The sequence below is a fragment of the Myiozetetes cayanensis genome, unplaced genomic scaffold, assembly GCF_022539395.1.
Source record: "Myiozetetes cayanensis isolate MyiCay16 unplaced genomic scaffold, myiCay2020 scf16, whole genome shotgun sequence".
Lineage (NCBI taxonomy): Eukaryota > Metazoa > Chordata > Aves > Passeriformes > Tyrannidae > Myiozetetes > Myiozetetes cayanensis.
Genome location: NW_026087270.1, coordinates 6,549,092 through 6,570,011, shown reverse-complemented (window position 1 = coordinate 6,570,011; position 20,920 = coordinate 6,549,092). Strand labels below are relative to the sequence as shown.

General features: G+C 36.1%; 1 protein-coding gene across 2 annotated transcripts in view; it reads left to right on the top strand.

Annotated features, from left to right (window-relative positions):
- Positions 1-20,920, top strand: part of FTO (FTO alpha-ketoglutarate dependent dioxygenase) — a 234,940-nt gene that overhangs the window by 44,110 nt on the left and 169,910 nt on the right. For both annotated transcript variants that reach the window (XM_050311353.1, XM_050311354.1), the window contains exons 3-6: positions 226-886; positions 8,952-9,095; positions 15,841-15,920; positions 17,168-17,311. In XM_050311353.1, coding sequence (XP_050167310.1) covers positions 226-886; positions 8,952-9,095; positions 15,841-15,920; positions 17,168-17,311 — 1,029 coding nt within the window. The remainder of the gene's footprint in view (positions 1-225; positions 887-8,951; positions 9,096-15,840; positions 15,921-17,167; positions 17,312-20,920) is intronic.

The following is a 20,920-nucleotide window of genomic DNA, read 5'->3' as shown; positions in this document are numbered from 1 at the left end:
CTCTGGTTACAGGCCACTGGTTCATACCCACAGTTTGTGCAATATATTGATATATAAAAATAAAGTAACAAATACTTGCATCTGTTTCTTCACTATATTCTAGACTCATGCTTGATAACTTGGCAATTTAGCCTTGTCTCTTCTTCAATATATGAAATATTTTGATTCCTGTAAAAAGAGTAATTATTTTCTATTGTTTGGTGTTTTTGTCTTTTTCTCCTTTAGTGGAAAACCAAATATTCCAAGCTGATTTTCCGAAAATCTGAGACAGTACCTGAAGAGCTCCATCAAATGGTACAAAAAGGCTTTTTGACCTTGCGAGAACACGATTGTTTCTTTCAAGATCTTGTAAGGATCAAAGGAAAAGATTTCCTTACTCCAGTGTCTCGTATATTAATTGGAAACCCAGGATGCACTTACAAGTACTTGAACACAAGATTGTTTACAGTTCCTTGGCCTACTGAAGGCTATGATATAAAATATTGCAGTCCTCAGATACATGATGCTTGTAAAGCATTAATCAGACTTAATGACTACTTGCATATTGAAGCAGTCAAGACATTACAAGGACAAAATTTATGTGAGACCAAAGAAGTTAAAGATACCACTGTAATAGATAGGGAGCAAAGTTTTGCTACTTCTCTTACGGAGCAAGGGTCTGTTCCAAAAGATCAAAGCGGTGTTTGTGTACCAGGGGATGACTCCCTAAGTCTAAAGAACAGAACATCTTATAACGTGACTTTATTAAATTATATGGATCCACTACAAATGCTGTACTTGAAACAAGAACCTTATTTTGGAATGGGGAACATGGCAGTGAGCTGGCACCACGACGAGAATCTGGTTGAAAGGTCAACGGTTGCTGTGTACAGTTACAGCTGTGAAGGTGAGTGATGGGAGCTGACCAGTCATATAAATATCTTAAATCCCTGAACCCCTCTTCTCTTTCCTTGTGTGTATGTGCATAAGCACACCTGCATGCCAGTCCAGGCTTGTCATGTGCTTCTGAAATGCGTTGTGGTACCTTTTGTATTTAACCCTTATCTTTATTTTTACTAAAACCTGTACAAAATATACCTGTGTTTACTGGCTTAGCAGTTGTTCTCCAAGCAGCTTTAAAAACTGGTGTAATTAACTTCCTGACTTAGAGCCAGGAAATCAAAATCTGTCAAATTCCTTTTTCAGGTTAATGCATGAGCATGTTTTCTATCCTGTAAAATGTTTCATTGTAGTTGAGATCACCATTTTTATGGTGTTATTTATCATATACAGACTTGCTTCTACTTTATGCTGTTTTTACTACTCTTCCTTCTTTGGAAAGATCATTTTCAGTTGGTTTTGGATAAAAGTATTACTATATTTATTTTGAAGTATATGCATTTTGTCTAGGCATGCTGTAGTGTTAGTGCATGTTTTATGGAGGACTTGCCAACATTTCTGTAGTTGGGGAGGGTGGACATTTTCTATTAAAAGAACTGTTATCTGACAAGCTTTGGATTTTTTTTAATGACTCCCAGTTTTGCAGAGCATAAGATTAAAATTTAGACACTTGATTTGAAACCTGTTATGTTTCATAACTCACAAGGGATGTTTTGTTCTTCCAAAAATCCTTTGATGTTTGCTTTAGAACATGGGAAGAATTCACGTTGGCTTTGGTAGGTTTTGGCTAAAGACTGTGATGTAAAAATTATAGTTTATACTTTCATGTGCATTCTCTTATTGGTTTTGTTACCAGTTATGAAACTATGGATCACTTTGTTACTTAATGTACAGCTGAAGTCATATTATTTACATTTTCCTGGACATAAAATATCAGCTAGGGTAGCAAACTGAATAAAAGGGATTTCCTGACAACTAGAAGTGTCATTTTCTTTATGAACTTTTTTCTATGCTATTTGTCAAAGGTATTGGTATTTTATGTCCAGTAAATACATTGGGTTTTTTTCCAGTAATACTGTAGGTAAATATTTTTAAGTTAAAGAAACTTAAACATGAACTTAAATAATAATACTGTGTATGAGGATTTATTGTAATATGCTTAAAAACTTTTTACTTTAACATAAAATTTGCTTATGGAGGGGAAAAAAGTGAGTCCCATTAAGTTCAGAGAGCTATAAATTAACAAATATGAAAGCTGCTGTGTTTATTCATAACGCCTCAGTTGATTTTGTTTCTTTTATTCAGCAAGTTAAATAGGTAAAAATTATGGTGTTTTAAAACCACTGCAAATTCTGTGGAAGATTTGATTGATGGGGGTATAAAGAAATATTTTGTACATTTAGACTAAAAATTATTTTGGTATCTATGCACAGTTAATGTTTTTGCCACTTACAAGACTTTTTCCTAAATACACTTACACTTAGAAGTTCATAATTTTTTCCTGGAGTGTTCGAGAATAGACATGAAAACAAAGAAACTAAGAGTTTTCCAGTGAATAAATTGATTCAGATTTACAAAAAAAATATAAAAATTACAACTTAATTTTTTCTTGTTTTGCTCCAATTGAAATTTTATTATGTGTGGGGGGTGGAGGAGTCCCTTGGCAGGAGGTGGCAATATTAAAACCTCGGTGTAACTGGAGATAGTGTAAAAGATGTTTCTTTGGGAAGAAAATTATTTATGAAGTCAGATCTGAACAAGATTAAATTCCACTTCTGGCCCTTGAGCATGGCTCAGGTTGGGTTCTTGAACTTGAGAGGGAGTTTGAGGTGCCTGGCGTGGCTGCTGAGCCTCATGAAGGATTGTCCTGCAGTGTCACTTTGTGTGCAAACAGTTCACTCATCTGTCTGTGTTCAGGCAGTGCTTGTCACTGTATATCCATGAAGCAATGACCTGCTTATTTGTAAATTGGAGGAAATGGGTCCTTTTTATAGCTTATGAGCATGGCTTTGTAATTGAAATGGCAGTAAATACTTGTGTGTGCTCAAGTTTTGTACCCAGCACATCCAGGAGTCTACTTGATTTTAGAGAAACAAATGGATTGTCTTTCTTTGATCTTCTGATTTCCTGTTTACAGATTTCCAATGCTGGTGATTATAGGCTTATCAGTGTTTCTAATATTACTCTTTCCAGTTCCATATCACTTCAGTGTGGAGATGATTTCTGCAGTTCACAGACTTTCAGTATTTCCCATATGTCTTACCTAGCTCTTAATTGTAAAGCAAGAGGAATCTCAACATCTTTTTGAAAATTGTTGTGATATCTGTTTAGAATCATGTCTTGACTTCTGTTATTATTTTCCATAAATATATTTAATTTTTGTGCCAATATCTTTGATTAGTACATACACCATGAATTCATTTAGTATCCAGTTAGCATTGAATTCTCACTGTGGTGTATAATGACTATCACAGAATCATTACAGAATACATAATAAAAAGAGTAGACGTGGTCAGAGTTTTTTTGATGGAACAATTTTTCCTTAGAAGATGTAGCTTAGAAGGATTAGTAATTTTCTGGGAGAAAACACTGATTCTGTGGAAAATGCAAACACAAATTAAGCATGTTTATTTTTGTTGAAACCAGCTTGATTCTCTTTTCTTCTAGGTCTTGCCCAGTTTTTTTGTCAGCTCTCAATTCCTCAAATTCTCACTGGTCTCTGAGGTACTCCCTGCACTGAGGATCTGTGGCAGCCTTTAGCACGTGGAAGCTCAGGCTTCCAGAGCTTCATGGCCAGTGCTGACCTACCCTGCTGCCAGTGCAGAATCCCCAGGTTGTCAGATTTTGAACAGCAGGAGCCCTAGGAGTCAAACTGCCTTACTGTGTTATGGCAGCTCTTTGTCAGACTGTTTAAAGATGCACAACTCAGGTTATATGGTTTTCTTTTTACTTTAATTTACATTTTTGTATCATTATTTGTTAGGTACCTACTTATTTGATTAAATAGTGTTAAAACAAATACTACTGTAATTGAAACCACTTATGGGTTTGTTCATTTGTTTACTGTTTGATGCCATAATGAAAATTTAATGTTTGAAACTTTGATCAGTATTAATTAGAGTAGAATCAGTTTTTAATATACCAGAAAAGAAATTTAGACCAACATAAAGGTATTGGAACAAGCTGATATTCTAATTGGTATCAGTGTTTATTTTCTTGTTTCCTTTGTCAAATTGTTTCAAAGCAACTCAAATGAGTTACATTTCTAACAACAAAACAAGGTAAACATTTTGCTTGGTGCTCATCCGAATAGTATTTGCTTTTATTTTCATTACACGAGGTTAAGAATAGGTTGTCAACTGATAAGAACAGACCCTCATAAAAATTTGAGAGGTTTCCTTTTAGGGTGCCTTTAGTGTGCTGCGTGAAAGTGCATGGGTGGCAGTCCTGGTGCATATGCAGAACCGAATAGGTTACAGAATGTGTGTTCAATTATGCTGTCACTAACAATATACAGAATTAATTTACTTTTCAGAATTTACTAAGGAACAGGAATTTCAAATTTTGACCAATTCAGCATTTTCAAAAACACATTAGCTTACAAATATCCTATCACCTGAGAGCATTAAGGTACAAACTTATTCAGGATTTTAATATAGTAAGCTAATAACCCATTTTTATTTCCTGCTGCAGTTATAAAAGTGAATTGCAATCCAGTAGAATAAGGGCATTTTCAAAAATTGGATTTTATCCATGAAAATTTCCTAATGACAAACTTTCCCTCAGGTCATTTTAAGTTTTGCAGGAAGTTTTATTACTTAGCAGAGCACTAGTTGGTTCTAAAGATGGTCTTTGAAGTAGAGACTTGTTTCAGTTACTGACTTAAAGGAGACGGAAAAGAATGTGATCACTTGGAGTGTGTCCATCTTTCTGTTACCTGGATTTCCCACAAACCGTGTTGGAGGTTGGATAAGTAGTTTTCTCTGGATTCTTTACCATATCTAGTTTGTCTTCCTGCTGTAAGGCCTGTTTGCTGCTTACCTGTTGAACTTCTGAATAACTGGCACCGTTGGTTGACAAGGTGATGCTGAAAGGTTTAACAAACTCACAGTTGGTTGCAGTGAATTCTGATCTTGAAGGAGCTTTTATGCTTTTTTCTTTTGCACACTTCTCCTTTGTATTTTTTCACTCTGTGATGTTAGAAGCAGTGTCCTAGCACTAAACCTAATGATGGCAGTTTCACTGAATTGTGAATAAAGATAATTTAGATTCACTAGAGATGTATGTTTCCTCACTATCTTAAAAGAAAAATCCTAAAACTGCAAAAGTTGTTTGAAATTGAAGTCAATTTTAACTTTGTAGTTGGCCAATAACTCTCTTTATGTACTGCTTAATGGATAAAAGTCTTTGAGTAGACATTTTTGCAGGGTGAGAGCAATTATATGAAGTGATTTCTAACATCAATAATATAATAGAAATATTGCTTGTTGAAATAACAGAAATGGTATGTAGGAAATTATATATTACTTCTTAAGAAATGAGTATGTGTGTGACATGGTCATATCTCTAACTTGTAGTTTTTGGCCAGCTGGAATTGCATTCTGAGAATCACAAATTTTTAATGATCCAATTACTTTCACAGTAATAGATTTGAATCCCTTGAATCATTTGAATTGACTGTTGTGGGTTGTGGGTGTTCTTTTAAAGATGCTCTTGCTGATTTGATCAAATACAGCCTCTCCTTCAGGAATGAAGGGGTGACAGAGTATTCTTTGTTCTTATTTTAGTGCTTTTGTTCTTGGTATATCTGGACACAGTATTCCAAATATGAATTGATAAGAGCATTGTTGGCAAATCTTGGGATTTTTGGTTTTGTAAGAAAAAATTTAAATGTTAGTACAGTTTAACTTCTTATGCTATGGCTTTTCAAGTAGTAAGGTGGAAGAAGTAAATCTGGGCAGATATTTATTCTTTCCACCAGCTGCTAAGAAGCAAAGCATGCTCTGCTTCTTCCACTTCTTGCACACAACATATATAAATTGCTATTGAAGGACACTAATAATTTATATATTTGATTAATTCAGGGACATGTGCCCAAATTCTTTTAAGTTCTGGAAAAATCAAACAATCTGTTAAAAAGAACCAACCTTTTTTTCTGTAGCTCTGTAACAATGGTCAATTGGATTTAATGACAGAGGAGATGCTTTCAGTCCTTTTTTAGCAATGTGTTGGCAGTGATTCTCTTGTCTTAAGAAATCATGCATAAGATTACATTTAGGATATAGTTTGGAGTTACAGTTTGACTTGAATAAAGAACATTTAGGTTTCAGAGTGTCAAAAAAGTCTCAAACTCTCCAGATTTTGGTGCTAAATAGCAAAGAAACCTTTTAAAACCACTTTCTGTACCATGCAACAGTAACCAAACTAGTTCCAGGAAAGCAAGTTTCATGTTGTTCTGAACCTAACCATGACCCAAATCTGATAAGATCAGTTCTTAGAGCTGGAACATCCCAGACATTTGAGCTGCCTAGTTAAAAGCATAATGTTGTGGCCAGTTTTCTACAGCAGTTACATTCTCTCCTTCATGGTTCTACCATAATTGCAGGTTTGGTGAGGTATTGTTGTTATGCTGTGGTGAGCTTGTTACCTGATTGCACCATTTTATTTGGGATGCCAGCATAAAGGTTTCTTACGGGCCAAAGTCTGTTAATCTTTACTTACCAGAGTTCAAATTTGAACATAGTTTTGTTATATTTGCATTAAGTACTGTTATATTTGACCATTTCTGTGGTCAAGACAACACATAACTTGTGTTCTTAAGGTGCTGAGTACGTGCAAGATCTGTATGATTTATGTTGAATACATATGACATAGATGCATCCAAATGTTTTCACTTAAATGGAAACTGTAATTATATCAATAAATATACAGCATTCAGATATGCTCGAGGTGTCATAGAGAATTTAATAACAACTTGTTTTTATGTAAAATTTTGTCAGTGCTACCTGGGGATATGCCACAAATGTTGTCTTTTTTTCCCTTGCTCTCACTTTCAGAGTGGTGTGCATTTAAAAGCAAGTAGCAGCTTGCTTCCATTTGTTACCAAAATAACATGGTAGGAGCAATCAGTTTCAATTGCTGCTGATAATTATAAGGTGCAATAATTGAGAATATAGAGAAAAGGAGACTGTGAGCTGCATTTGAACTCAGTACTTAAGCAATAAAAAATTTATCAAACTGCAAAAAATAAGTCATTTTAACGAGCACATTCCAAAGGTGCTGGATTTATGAGGAGACCCCAGGAAACTTTGATTGAAATTGCTGTCTCTGATTGTAGTTCTATATTTTATTGGTGCCATATTGTGAACAGTGCTGCTGCCAAAGTGAATGGGAAAGCAGAATAACAGAGAGAGTTAACCCAGAAAGGTTACTTCTTTTCATAATATCCATGATATATTGCATTAAAAATGCCTTGAAAGCCACCCTATTTGCAGTTTTCAGAAAACATTTTTCTTAAATTAAGTTACGATTTATCTGAACAGGGTAGAAAATATGAAAGCCCCTTGAAGAGTTTAGTATTGATTTTTCTGAGTATTTGCTAGCTCTTGTTTTCTCATTTGTGTACTCCTTGTTAGAAGGGCCTAGAGTTGCTCCCAAGCCAAAGCTCCGGTTGGATGAGAACTGCAGCAGTGAAGGGAGGGAATTTGGGGACTAAACTTAAAGTAAGATTTTTAACTTAAGAACCTTTTAGATTGGCTCTTTAAAAGGTTTTGGCTCTCTGCTTCCTGAATATAGACAATATTTAATTGACATAATAACTAAGATATTGTCTCAATTTTCTAAGGGCAGCCCCCAATTTAAAAAGCAATGCAATAACCATGTGAGATGAGTTGCATGAATATTTTGAAAGTGTGAGCTCAAGGTCATGTTTTGTGTGTGCCTATTATAATTAAGAGCTATAGGTCTTCAATATTTTTCTTCTAGAATTAAATGAAGGCAAAGGCTTTAAAAATTATTACATGAAAGCACATTTCAAGTGGACAGTGAAACGGACACCCACGGTTACTAACTTGTAAGCAAGAATTAGGCACGTTACACAGTTCACTTCTAACCATTCACTGCAGTTCTGTGCCAACTGCCTATTAAAACTTCATCCTCCCTCTGTCAAAATGCTCTGTTACTGTAGCCATAAAACTGTTATACCATAGCTCCCAAATACCTTGTTATAAATGCTGACTGTATCTTTCAATTTATACTGCAGTGAAGTAAGCTTATGAAAATAGTTCTGAGGGATTAAGCTCTAAATACTATTTCTATGCAGTGGATTATTTTTTCCCGAAGCTCAACATGTTCATGTTGCTTAATGATAAGAAAAGTGTTGTGACAAATGTATTGAAGCTTCGTTGGCTCTTGCACATGTTATCTAGCATGTTTGACTAATAATTTTGAGAAAAGAATGACAGATATGATTCCAAGATTTGCTCAACTTTGGTCTAGACTGTGTTTTGTAACCATTATTTCACCTTACTCTGCCTCAGTTTATGATTTAGTGAAATTGCAAGTATGTACACAAATGAAATTGCTCATAAAATGCTTTGGCAGTTTATGACTTGAAATTCTTTCAGAAGTTATCTTTTATCTTATATCAGTGTTGCTGCATTTCTAATTTTTTTCTTCTATGCTTATAGTTTTAGTAACAAATTAAACTGAGTGAAACTTAACGAAAACTCCTCTTATATATGCTTGAGAATTTCAGAAAACCTCGAGTCCATTGTGAACCTTGACTTGATTTGCCTTTACTTTGCAGTAACCTAAAGTTTTCATCTTGGTAAAGCTGGTTGCAAAAAACTTCATGATCTCATATGGCTTTTTTCTTTTTTACTTTTACCTATGGCATACTTGTGAATTTGGAAACAGTGATTATCCCAAATGGAGGTTATAGAATCTTTAGGCCTATTAAGATTGTACCAATATGGGATATCTTAAAGTCTGTATTATTAGACGAGATTTTGTATTATATGATTCTTGCCTGGTCTCTCATGTTTGTGGTGTTTTTCTCTCTCTCTCCAAAGATTCAGCTGTTGGAGAAAGCAATGAACAAGAACTGAAGGGAAGAGACCCAGCTGTTTGGCACGTAGGCTTGAAGGTAGCGTGGGACATCGAGACACCTGGATTAGCAATACCACTTCACCAGGGAGACTTCTACTTGATGCTTGGTAATTTTCAAGAGCTAAGAAGTTAAAACTTTCTGTTGACAGTAGAGAAAATTACATTTATATTTAAATAAGTTAGCACACCTTCCTTTCAGTTAGGGCTTTATTTAGAAAGACGTGAGATCTGGCTAGGGTATATAATAAATTTCTTCTACCCTGCTGACTTCCAGAGTATTTTGGGGAACTTTTTTTTATTAATGTTTCTTTCACTTCACAGCTAAGAAAGAAATAGTTTTTTTGTGCCTTTTCTATCTGTCTTTCAGTCAGAATTAGTGGACTAGTCCAAGACAGGCTTCATAACCAGAATTTCCCCATTTCTTTTGAGAAGTTGCACTGTATCTGTCCCATCTTTGTATTTCTAGATGCTTTTATGTTCTTAATGCAGTTTTTCTGAGTAACAGTGAGCATCTGCATCTGTTATGTTCAACAAATAAATTTCTGTTCTTCAGCTTGGCTTATAGAGTGGCTCCTGTATTATGTAAGCTGTAGCTTTATGTGAATGTAGCAGTCTTAAAATCTTCTAGTATCATGGTTCTTGAATTTTTAATCATTATGCCAATCTGTGGGTTATTAGTCACCAGTTTTACACCTGACACTTCTGTCCTTCTGCTACACTTTTCCATGCCTATATTCAAACATGCTATTTTCTAGTAGTGGGATTATACTAAGATCATAATGAACAGAGCTGCCTTACTCTAAGGGTGAGTCTCAATGTCTCAAGCGTAGAGGATTAAAAGAAGAAAATTAAATTGAGTTAATTTACTTGAGCAGCTGAGCTCACACACTCAGGTTTTTCCACGGAAAGAAATGAAGCGAGAACTGCTCCTAAGGTTAGTTGACACAAAATCTGTTGCTTTTTCTTTTGGGTTGTGTTACTCTTGGTTATAACTTTTTGTTTCAATAAGTTTGATCATAAATCGAACAAAACAAGAACAAGGCTTTTGACAACATCACATTTGCCTGGTTAGTGTCTTGTCTTGACAGATATCATCTCTGAGGACTGAGAGCACTTGCAGTGTTACCGGTTTGTGTTTGTGCCTTGGAAGGTAAACTCCCTGGAATGTCCCTAGAATGACCTGTCACTCCCACCTTGATGAGCAGAACAGTCTTTTCAACTCTACCTTTCACTTTTATCTTTCAACAAAGATGAAAACAGTTTATTTACAACAAGCAATACGTTTGTTGGCCATCTTAAAAAATATATACCATTCTGTGTTCTTAGTTACCTCATCAGATCTTGTGCACTGTCATCAGTGAGGTATCTTGAGTAGAAGTACTGGACTGACTTTGCTCTTAAGTGTGTTCAGACATGAACAGATCAAGTGTAAAGATGTGAGATCCTTTGGCACAGTGGTCTGGATGTGCCTCCCTTTTCTGTATTTGTGAGGATATAAAGTAGCAGCTTAGAAAGAGTGAAGTGGCAGCTAAACATTCTTAGAAAAGTTGTTGTTAATCTATTTTTGTGCAATAACAGCTAAGCCAACAAGTAAACTTCTTATCTAATCCTTCCTGACTGGAAGGTTGTGCATACGCAGCTATGCTGGGCAACAGAATCAGAAGGTGATTAATAAAAGAGGGGGTATAACTTCAGTATTTTGATTGCAAAATACTGTAGATTGTAATTGGCTGAGTTACCAGATCATAAGGGTGTTTTTTATTCCCCAGTGGAATTTAAGTGCAGTAACTGAAGTACTGTCAGGGATGCTCTATGAATGGTGGCTCAGAAAATGAGTTTATTTAACACGTAACATCGTGAGCACATTTAGATAGAAACAAAGGATTTATTTAACATTCCTTTGAAGATGAAGAGTAAATCACTTTCTTATTAATACTTTGTGAAGAGCTACAGATTTGAGCTCTGTAGGCCAGGTGTTTTGTTAATCTCTTCTGCGTTTCCATAGTCTTTGTATTTCTTTTCAATTACTTGAAAAAAAATAAAATTACTCTTCTACACAGTCTAAGAGGGTATTCCAAAATGGCCCTTTTATTAGGTTTCTGTGTGAGGCAGAACTGCCTTTATCATTTTCACTTGAAGTGAAACACAATGTAAGTGGATGTATATAGTTTTAGTGTCCTTTTTACTGTTCAGAATTTTTTGAAATGACTTCTAAGAGGAGGCACCTTGAGGATGCCATCTAAAAGGCAAAATATGAAAGCTCTGTATAAAAAGAGAAAAATTTGCCAATATAAAAAAGAAAATTTTAGATTCCTTTTTCATGTGCATTTGGACACAGTACATTCCAGACCCTCGTTTTCAGTAAGCAGAGTCTTCTTGATGGCATTGTTTTAAAAAGCAGTGGCAGCAGTAAGTAAGACATCTAGAAAATAGAACATTAAGAGAATTGCAGCTAGTAGGAGCTGTTGATGTACAGGGGCTGATTGATATATCAGACTGGTAGGATTGGTTCTGACTACCATTAACTCATCCACTCTAACAGAGAACTTGGTAACTCTGTAGGTCTGTTCTTTCAGTTGTTGAAATGGTGCAGTGCTTACTGCTTTATATGAATGCTGTAAAGTGCTGAAACATTGCTTATAATTAAAAGTCAGGTCCTATCAAGTCTTGTACCTGTAATACCCTGAGTATTATACACGAATCTTATATAAAAAAGTGTGGTAATAGTAACGTCCAGTTACAGTAACTTGTAAATCCAGGTCAATGGGTATAGCAAAGTAACAAAGAAAAAGGGGTGTTTTTTTAGCATTTCTAATAGACATTTAATAATGTTTATGTTCCCCTCTTCTTGGCTCTATAAAATGGATTTTGTTATTCTGGGTAGAAATTTAGTAAAATGTCTTAAAATTTAAATTGACACCTGCCTTCTCAGCAGGCCTCTTCAGATGAAATCAGGACTTGAAATTTAAATGTATGTTAATACTAAACATGCGGTGACCAAATCCATTCTTTCATTAAGCTGTTACAATAATATAAGGGGAGGTGGGGAGTTTAGGCAAAACCAATCAAAACTCAAAATTACTTTCAGTAAGACAGATTTTTTAAAATCACTTTTTTAAGGCTTTCCTTAATATAAAGAAAAAAAGTCTGGTGAATGACTGCAAATCTACTGCTTAAAAACTCGAATCTGAACTTTCTATCACTCATGAAACGGAAACACTTTAGCTCAATTTAGAATAATATATTGGTCTGCAGAGGAAGTGCATACTCAACCCTGCTGTCTCAAGTACACAGTCAAGGGGTGTCTAATATGAAACGTGTTGGGTGCGTGCAATAAATCCAAAACGCGTGGAGGTGAGCAAAGGGCCCCATCTGCTCTGTCCTAGAGCACGCTTAACTAGGGTTGTCATGGTCCTACTATTAAATTGGAATCTTTCCCCTAATCTTTGAGTTAGACATGACCAGATTTGCAAGCAGATTTACAATTTTCACTAATTTTCCTACCATGACTTCAAAACATACCTAGCAAAAATACATTCTGGACTCTTTCAAAGGCAGATTTACTTTTCTGCAGCTGTTTCCCATAGATCAAGCTCTTGCTTGAAGGTTAGGGTTTTAAAACAGCATGAAGATGAACTTTGAATCTTATACCACTCCCCACCCCCAGCAAATTATAGTTCGAGAAGCATCAAAAAATTGTTTTCCTAACCAACCAGAAGTAGGGTGCACACATTGCAGGGGTTGGCTTGTGGTTAAAGATAAGTATTTAATGCAAGCACTTCCACATGTATATAGTGACTCATTAAACTATTTCTAGATATTTAATCTGCTTCTATTTTCACAAACTAACTTGAACCCTCTTTGCTCTCTAGCATCTTGAACGTGTTGGAGTTTTTTAACTCTCCCCCTTTTTTTTTTTTTTTTGAGTCCACATTTAATCCAAATGGTGTTTTCCGTACTATTAAGACCTAGAACTCCAGGAATGTTATTTGTCATTACCAAACTTTGATTGTGAAGGTTGGCAAATCTCAGACATATTTTTTTTTTAAATTTTAAAATTTAGTATTTAGCCTTTTAATTAATTGTATTTTGTTTGTGCAAAAAACTAAAAATACTTCTTAATTAGGGAAAGATCATCCTTCTAGCTTTCTGTTATGAGTGTTCCACTGACCCATAATTTCTTAGGGAAGGTGACTTGCATTCCTGGTGCATTTTATTGATACAGCTGCAGTAAAATCAGTTTTGTTAGATTTTCTCCTGTTAAAGCATTGTGTGCAGTTGGATACAAGTAAAATGGAAATGGTGGAAAAGTATTTTAGTGCTTTGAAAATCGCACTGTAATATGGTTAAAAAGAAAATTCTTTATTTGTTAATAGTAGTTAAGAAAACTAATAACAAAAGTCCATTTCACTTCTGTTTGTAGATATTTGTGATGGCTAGATTTTAAAACTTTTGCCAGTGCTTTAAACACCACTGTACTTTTTATCTGCTTTGTGAAATAGATGGTAAAAAGGCAAATGTCTAAAAAGTTTAGGAAGAACAGCTGAGAGAAGATAGAAAAGACTGTATAAACCCCTGTTAATAATTATGAGAGCCATTTTCCATTGTGGTTTGTGTTTTTCTGGGAAGTACTTTACCTCCAAGTAATAAGTTTGGGGTCTTTAGTCCCCACTCCCTTAAGTAAGGTTTGACTAAGAATTTCTTTTCCTTCTGCCTTGTGTTTGTTATGACTTAATAGTCTGCAGTGACATGGGTATACAGCCAATGTTTCTATCAGAGTGCTTTGGCTCCTCACCTAGCTAGTGCTCTGATTGTGAGTTAAGTAGTAGAATGAGTTAACAGTATGTTTGTTATTTGAATGTACAGACATATCCATTAGTCTGTTCTTTTGATAAGGGCTGTGTAGGCACAGTGCCTTCAGTGTTTCTGCTGATGGAGCCCAGGAAATTCAGCTGTCTAGGAGAAAGTGGAGGTGTGTACAGAGCAGGGGCAGGGACTGAGAACAGTATCAGAGAGAAAAGGAACTGGCAGTGTTTTGAAGCAGCAGAGAGGACCATGCTGAGGTTCTGTTCTGGGAGGGACATATTTGAGAAAAAAAACTGGCTGGCAGATGTCAGTACAGGGGAGGGAGAGACAGATCTATAACATGAACCTGCTTCCACAATTTAAAATAGAGTATGCAGCATCCAAATTCCAAAATGTATCTGCTATCTCTAAATGGCAGTAAAATCACTGAGAATTTTTGCTGGTAAGGGGGCCCCACACAGAGAAGTCTGCATCCAGTAGTAGAGGGGTGGTCAGGTGTTAAATCTATGGCATTAGATTTAGCTGTAAGTCTGCTTCCTGCACAGAATTTCCGTGGAAATTTTGGCAAGTCCCTTAACCTCTACTTACCCTTATGTTTTTTTGTGTTAGTTCCCAAATTTACAGAGGTCTTAAAAAATAGAAAAATAACATTCTAGCATTTACTGGACTTTATTAGTTTTTCTTGATTGTACTCTAGTACTACTGTTTTAAATTAGGAAAATTAGTAGTGTTTTAAAATTTATAAATGTTCAAAAAGCCTGATGAGACTTTAGAAAAATATTCCGTGCAAGTGACAGCATTTTTCATAGCCGTGGGAAAGCTTTGGGAGAGGAACAGTCATATAAGCAGAAAATTGTACTCCAATTCTCAAAACTTCTTTCTTATCTAGCAGTTAGTTAATTGGCATATGCATCTTTTAAGCATGCACGTGGAATTCTTTTAGAAGGAGAAAGGATTGTGAGACATTTCTTGAAACTACTAAATACATTGCTAAGTTGGTGTTAATGGTAATTTAAAACATTAAGTCACTTCTCATAGGCACTATAGAGTTTAAATAAGTTTTGTGGGCTTTTGTTTCTGTAACAGATATTAAAATTAGATATCCCTGCCATAGTTGTCCAGAACTGGTGGCAAGGTAAGGGCCAACTGTTTTGTGACAGGAAAGACCATGTTGGCTCTGACCTCACCGCGAATTCAGGAGAACTGTCCAACAGACAACTGGCCTGCCTGCAGTTTTCCAAAGCAGGATGGAGAGATATATGTCTGCTTTTATATACATGTACTTTTTGTGATGCATTATGCTCAAGAGGCAGTGTTCTGGTTTTCCAGACCTTGCCAGTCAGTGCTTAGTCCTTTAAAACTGATGTTGCCTCCACGTGTGTTGTATTTTACCGAACCCACGAGAGCGCTGTGGCAGTTCTGACACGGGTGACCGAGGAACATAACAGCTTTGGTTTGGCTCTAAAACCAAAACAGTAATCTGGGTATACTGTTCTGTTTCTGAATAAAAGCTTTTGCTGCCAAATGGACAATGGCCAATTTAACAAAGAGTGGTTTTTCTTCTCAGTTAATATATATTGAGTAGAAAAAGAAAGCAAATCTTTACCGTAATCTTTTAAGACCTAAAATGTATTTCTTAATGTGCTTTGAGGCATGCAATCCGTGAAGCTTCAACCATTTTTGTACAATTAGAGTTTTAGATGAATTGTAAACTCTTAAATTAAAATTACAGGCTTCTTTCTAAGATTCATAAAGGATTAGAGACAGTTGGAAGCCATTCCAAGGCAGAACTCTACAATGAAAGATTTGCCAAGGTTTGGAATAAAGGTGCAAATCAAAATGTAATATGTCTAATTCTGTGTTAGCTAAATAAAACATGCCATACTGAATGGGCACTGAAAGGGGTAGTGGAAGTGTTTAGGAAGATGTGACTGAATTATCTAGGCACTGGAGAGAAAATCAGTGTACTTAATTCATATTCAACCAGATTAACTTTTATTAAGTATAATTTTTTCCTGTACTTAAGGTTTTCTAATCTGTCCCTAGATGATCTCAATATGACACATCAGCACTGTGTTCTGGCTGGTTTATCACCTCGATTCAGCTCAACTCATCGAGTGGCAGATGTAAGTATCAAAAGTGTTTTGCTGTTTGGTCCTTTGTAAAACTAATATTCTGGTACCTTATATGTAACATCATGGTGTGTTATCCAGATTTGTGGTTCATGTTATGCTTATGACTGAAATTGTTTTCTTGAACAACTGCTTTTTGATTATTTTTGTACTGAGGCCCATTTGCTTCTGTACTGGTGGTTTTCCCTAACTCCCAGGTAGACATGTCAGATATGAATTCAGAATGTGCTACATCACAGCTCATGGATTGCTGATGAAATATGGAAACCACTTTTTACCTGAAATGTTCTACAGCTGTTTTGCTGCTTCATATCCGAGTCTTAGTTGAAAGGTGATATTCATGATGAGATAGAAATACTCAAAACACACATCAGAGTGTCCACTGGCAGAAAAAAAGGCCTTTAGGAGATCAGAACAACCAAGACTAAACCTAAGTATGCTTTAAATTGTGTCCTCCTCTGCATTTGAGGATTGCATAAGCAGAATAGCTATTGAGTCCCTTGTCTCAAGAGTCATTGTATGACAACAAGGCTTCAGCCTGATACTCTCAAGTGTTAAGGCGCCTTTTTCTGTTTGTTTTGGGGTTTGAATTTTTTTTTTCTACTAAACTTTTCCCTTATTCCTTTCCATAGTGTTATCACTAGTTCTTTTTCATGTAGTATTCCTATGGGAAAGCCTAGAGAAAAATACAGATCAGGTATTGAATAGAAAATAATTAAAATATGTATGTCTTCCTTCTTTTGTTTCAAACGGATTTTTACAGATTTCCTTCCAATTTTGAAGGAAATATAGTGAAAACAAAACCAAAAAAGTGCAAAAGTGTTTTATTCATATTTATTCTCTCTAACTTGTAAGAAAACAGCTCTGTCAGACTGGAAATGGAATTTCATTTTAGTATTAGTGGAAGCCCATACAACTGAGCAAATATAGCTGATTGTGAAATACTGTCAGAAGGTGTCCAGGAAGCAATGGGAAGTATGGCATGCTTTCCTGTGATATAATTGTAAAGTAAATTTTGAGTGAATTATTTTCTTTCTCCTTTCAGTCTATGCTGTACTGGTTGGCAGATATTTGATGGATTAGACTTCAGCATAGTTTATATCAATAACTATATAGACAATTCAGGAAGCTTTACACTTTTGTTTAAAGTTACTGTTCTACTTTGGTTATTTCAAAAGCAAATTGTTCAATGCATTTTTTTCTGAAGTAGCTTTATATAAATTTTTGTTGTATCTTTACAGTGTTCTAGAGGAACATTGGAATACATATTTGGACAATGTGAAGTGGCACTCCAGAATTTACAGACTGATTCTGATTCCATGGCTTTATCTTTGAAATCCCTGGAAGCTGCAGTTGTGAAGCAAGTAGAAGAAATACATAATGAGGTGAGATGATCTGCACCGAAAATAGTTCAGCCAGGTCTGAGTGGTGCAGTCCCTTCATGGAGTTAATGACAGTCGTGTTCAGCTGCTTATGTTGCTTTGTGCAAGTTTGCAGTGTGGATTTTATGACTTTTTTACTTGGGTACAATAATGGGGATTGTCCTGGAAGTTTTCATTTTTCTTTCTTAAGATCCCTCTGCTGGTAAAGTAAGAGAAGTTTCATAAAATATTACACCGAATCTGGCAGGGTGGTGGACAGACAAACTACTCTAGTGCTTCTCTAACTGAAAAGAAGAGAGAAGAAATCAGGGGATTAGAGGGAAAGAGCAAGTAAAATTTTCCAGCAGTTCCTCCCTGGTTCCTGTTGAACCAGCTTTTTGGCAAAGGCTGGTACAACACAATTGAGAGTGTGGGCCTAAAGTGTGTTCTGAAAAAATTACTGTGAAAACCATTGTGGGGAACATATTTTAGAGGGTCATTTAGTGCTACAATATATGCAAGTGTAACAATGCACTTTGACAGGATTGCACTGAGGCTGGCAGTGCTTTCTTGCTTGAAGCTGTGCTGTATTTCTATTAAGATAAATAAGATCACTCTTAGAAGCCGTACATGGGTCATTTTCACTAAAATTAGAATTTGTGTGAGAAGTTTAAATTGCTGTCTGCTGAGGAATTCCCATTCTGTAGTGTTACTAAAACTCTGTAGAACACATTTTTATCTGTATTGTGTTTACAGTTGGTGAAATGGAGTATACTGTTGGCAAAAGATTTGCACCCTTGACTTTTACCAAAGCAGCTCCTAGGGCAGTTTTAAAAAGTCTGATGCGTAGAAGGGTTTACAAAACATTAATCAGGCTCAGTCCATAAAACTACACGCATATGTGGTTTGCACAGCAAGGGCCACATGCACAGCTGGTGTAAATTTGCACGGGTCCTTTAACATCAAAGCCGTGTGCTGTTTACATCAGGTGAGAGACTAGCCCCTGGTGTTTGCAGTCACCTGAATAATTTTGCTGTGTGACATACAGGGATGTTTCCTGTTACACATATGGGATATACTGTAACAGCAATCTTTGTTTAACTTGTACATATTGTGCACTTAGACTTAGTAGACACATTGGATCTATATTTAATTTGAAAAGAGAATACTCACCTATTTTTTCTGTTCCTTTTTGTTTATTCTTTTATCCCAAGATCATCTCTTTAGTTGAAGGGTAAATTCTGTATATGTTAGAGTGCCACTTAAATTTGATTTTTTACTGCGCAAGTACACAAAAGTTTTAGTGGCTTATCTCTAGTAAATACACATTTCTTTTTAAAACATTACTGAAATGAAAACATACAGACCTGTGAAGCTAATGGAACTTTTCTTGTGTTTAAAATCTTCCTACCTTTTATTCTGTGTGAAAAATTTTTACCTTTTCAGGCACTAACACAGATTTTAGGTTCAAACTTTCTCATGCAGGTGAAAAACAAGAACCTGTTTTGTTTCTTTAGGAATCAAACTGCTTACTGATGAAAAAGAGGCTTGCATTTCACTCCATCAATTTTTTAATATTTTTTAATGCAAAATCAAAATAGCACAAAAAGCCAAACATAGTATTAATGGAAAACTGCCACTCAATTTCCCAGTCTTGCCTGTGTATTTCTGGTATACAGCTTTCTGTGCTAGTTCTAAACCTCCTTGTGACGTTTTTTTCTTCCTCTGGACCAGAAATCATCATCTTGAAATAAGAGTATTCCCATCTCTACAGGTCGTGATCCTGATGTATTTTATTTTCAAGTGTTGTCATAACTGAAGTTCTTCAGTTGAACTCTGATAACTAGATGCAGCCACTGTTATTGATTCTATATCTTCTTGAAATGCTAAGGGTTCATTTATTTTTACCCCTCTTGCTGGTACCTCCAAAGTCATCAGAGAACATTAACCAGAGCAGAACCATCACTGTACCAAGCTAAAATATAGTAGTTTAGCAGAGATTCACAGTCTGTGCTGAAATTAACTGCTCTGCCAAATGAGGCCTGGATGAATTATCAGTGTGTACTAGAGGGAAAAAGCCTAAGAGCAAGACTCGAAGAATGAGGTATGATTCTGTGCCTTCACTTTTGTACTCCTGGGCAGGAAAATTGACTTACTGTGCTGATAAAGTGCATTTGAACTGAGGATCTGAGGCACAGATGGAGACTTAGGGGTTTTTTCCACTTTCATGGTGGGCAGAGAAACCTCTAAAAGAAGTATGGGTGAATATCTGGGGGATGTCCTTACTTGATATTAGATTTCCCGGAGTTCATTTGTCAGGGTTCTGTCTTGGATGTCTTGAGATGTCTTCCTATTGAAAAAGTAGGATTCTAACTTGAAGAGGTTTTTAGCATCTCTAGTGGGCAGCCAGGTGGAAGTTTAATATTTCTTTAGACCTAGCTTTGTTGTCATGGTCTCCCTCAGTAAAACAGCCTTCAAAGGAATATCTGAGTAATTGCAAGGTATGTGCTGTTTGTTAGATGTGTGAGTCACTTTGCTCCCAGTATGCACTTTGTAGTTGTAAGTAAAGATAGCCTTAATTAAGGGTGTTCACGTGCTGCTTGTCTGAGTAGCTTGTGGGCTTGCAGTCTGAACAAATACTTCAGTGGCAGGGGTGTAGCAGGGTGCACAGATGTAGTTACCTTACAGCTGTGGAGTTCAAGAGCCTAACAGCTCACACCCAGTCACAGTCACGCTGTTTGGCCAGTAATAATTTATCCCAAAAGAAATGATCTTGCAGAATTCCCTGAACAGGAACCTCTTGCTCCTACTGAATCACACTTGGCTTTCCAAAATACATACAGCTGCTGAGTACACCCCAAACAGAGCTACAGGGTACCTTGGGAAAACCACTGGCAATTGCTTTCTAGAATAACAGAACACTGCTGAACAGGTGATGTAAATGCTCATACCTAAAAAGAAATCTGCAGATAAAAGATCTTCACCCTGCTGTTCTTCACATTTCAAAGAAAATTTGTTTTTTCTTGCTCTGACTGATGCAAAATCTGCTAATAGTTCATGATTGTGTGAGGTACTTTCAAGGCTTCTTTTTTTGCCAGCACCAAACTGATAACTGGATACTCTCAGTGAAGTAAAACACTAGAGGATTTTTTTTTTAGTGTCTGGGTATTGTGCTAAAAATATGGGAGGTTTCAAAGTAAGTACTCAAGTTTGAAAGATAGGGGTTTTTTCTTATCAGGATATTTGCTCAGCTGTCATTATCAGATCCTGATTACCATGACTGAAACTAAGATTGAATGGCTTGTACTGCTGCTTGTGAGGTACAGGCACCTTTGCCTATAGCAAATCTGGCTTTATGGCAGCAGTAAAGGTAAAGTTGGTGAATGCACACAGGGATGTAGAAAAGTCTGGGCTAGGTGAGTTGAAGGTATGTGGTGTTAGACACTGAGGTCACTGATGAGAAAGGATAGTGGTGCAGCAGGCAGAGGAAGGTTAATATGTTTTAGCACATCACAGTGAGCTGAAGGTGTGGTTGGTGGATGACTAGTCTGGCAGAGAGAAATATAGATCACCTACATGCGTGGCTTTTAATAACCAGTACTTTGAAATAATTGACTGAGGAGCACTGCCTCA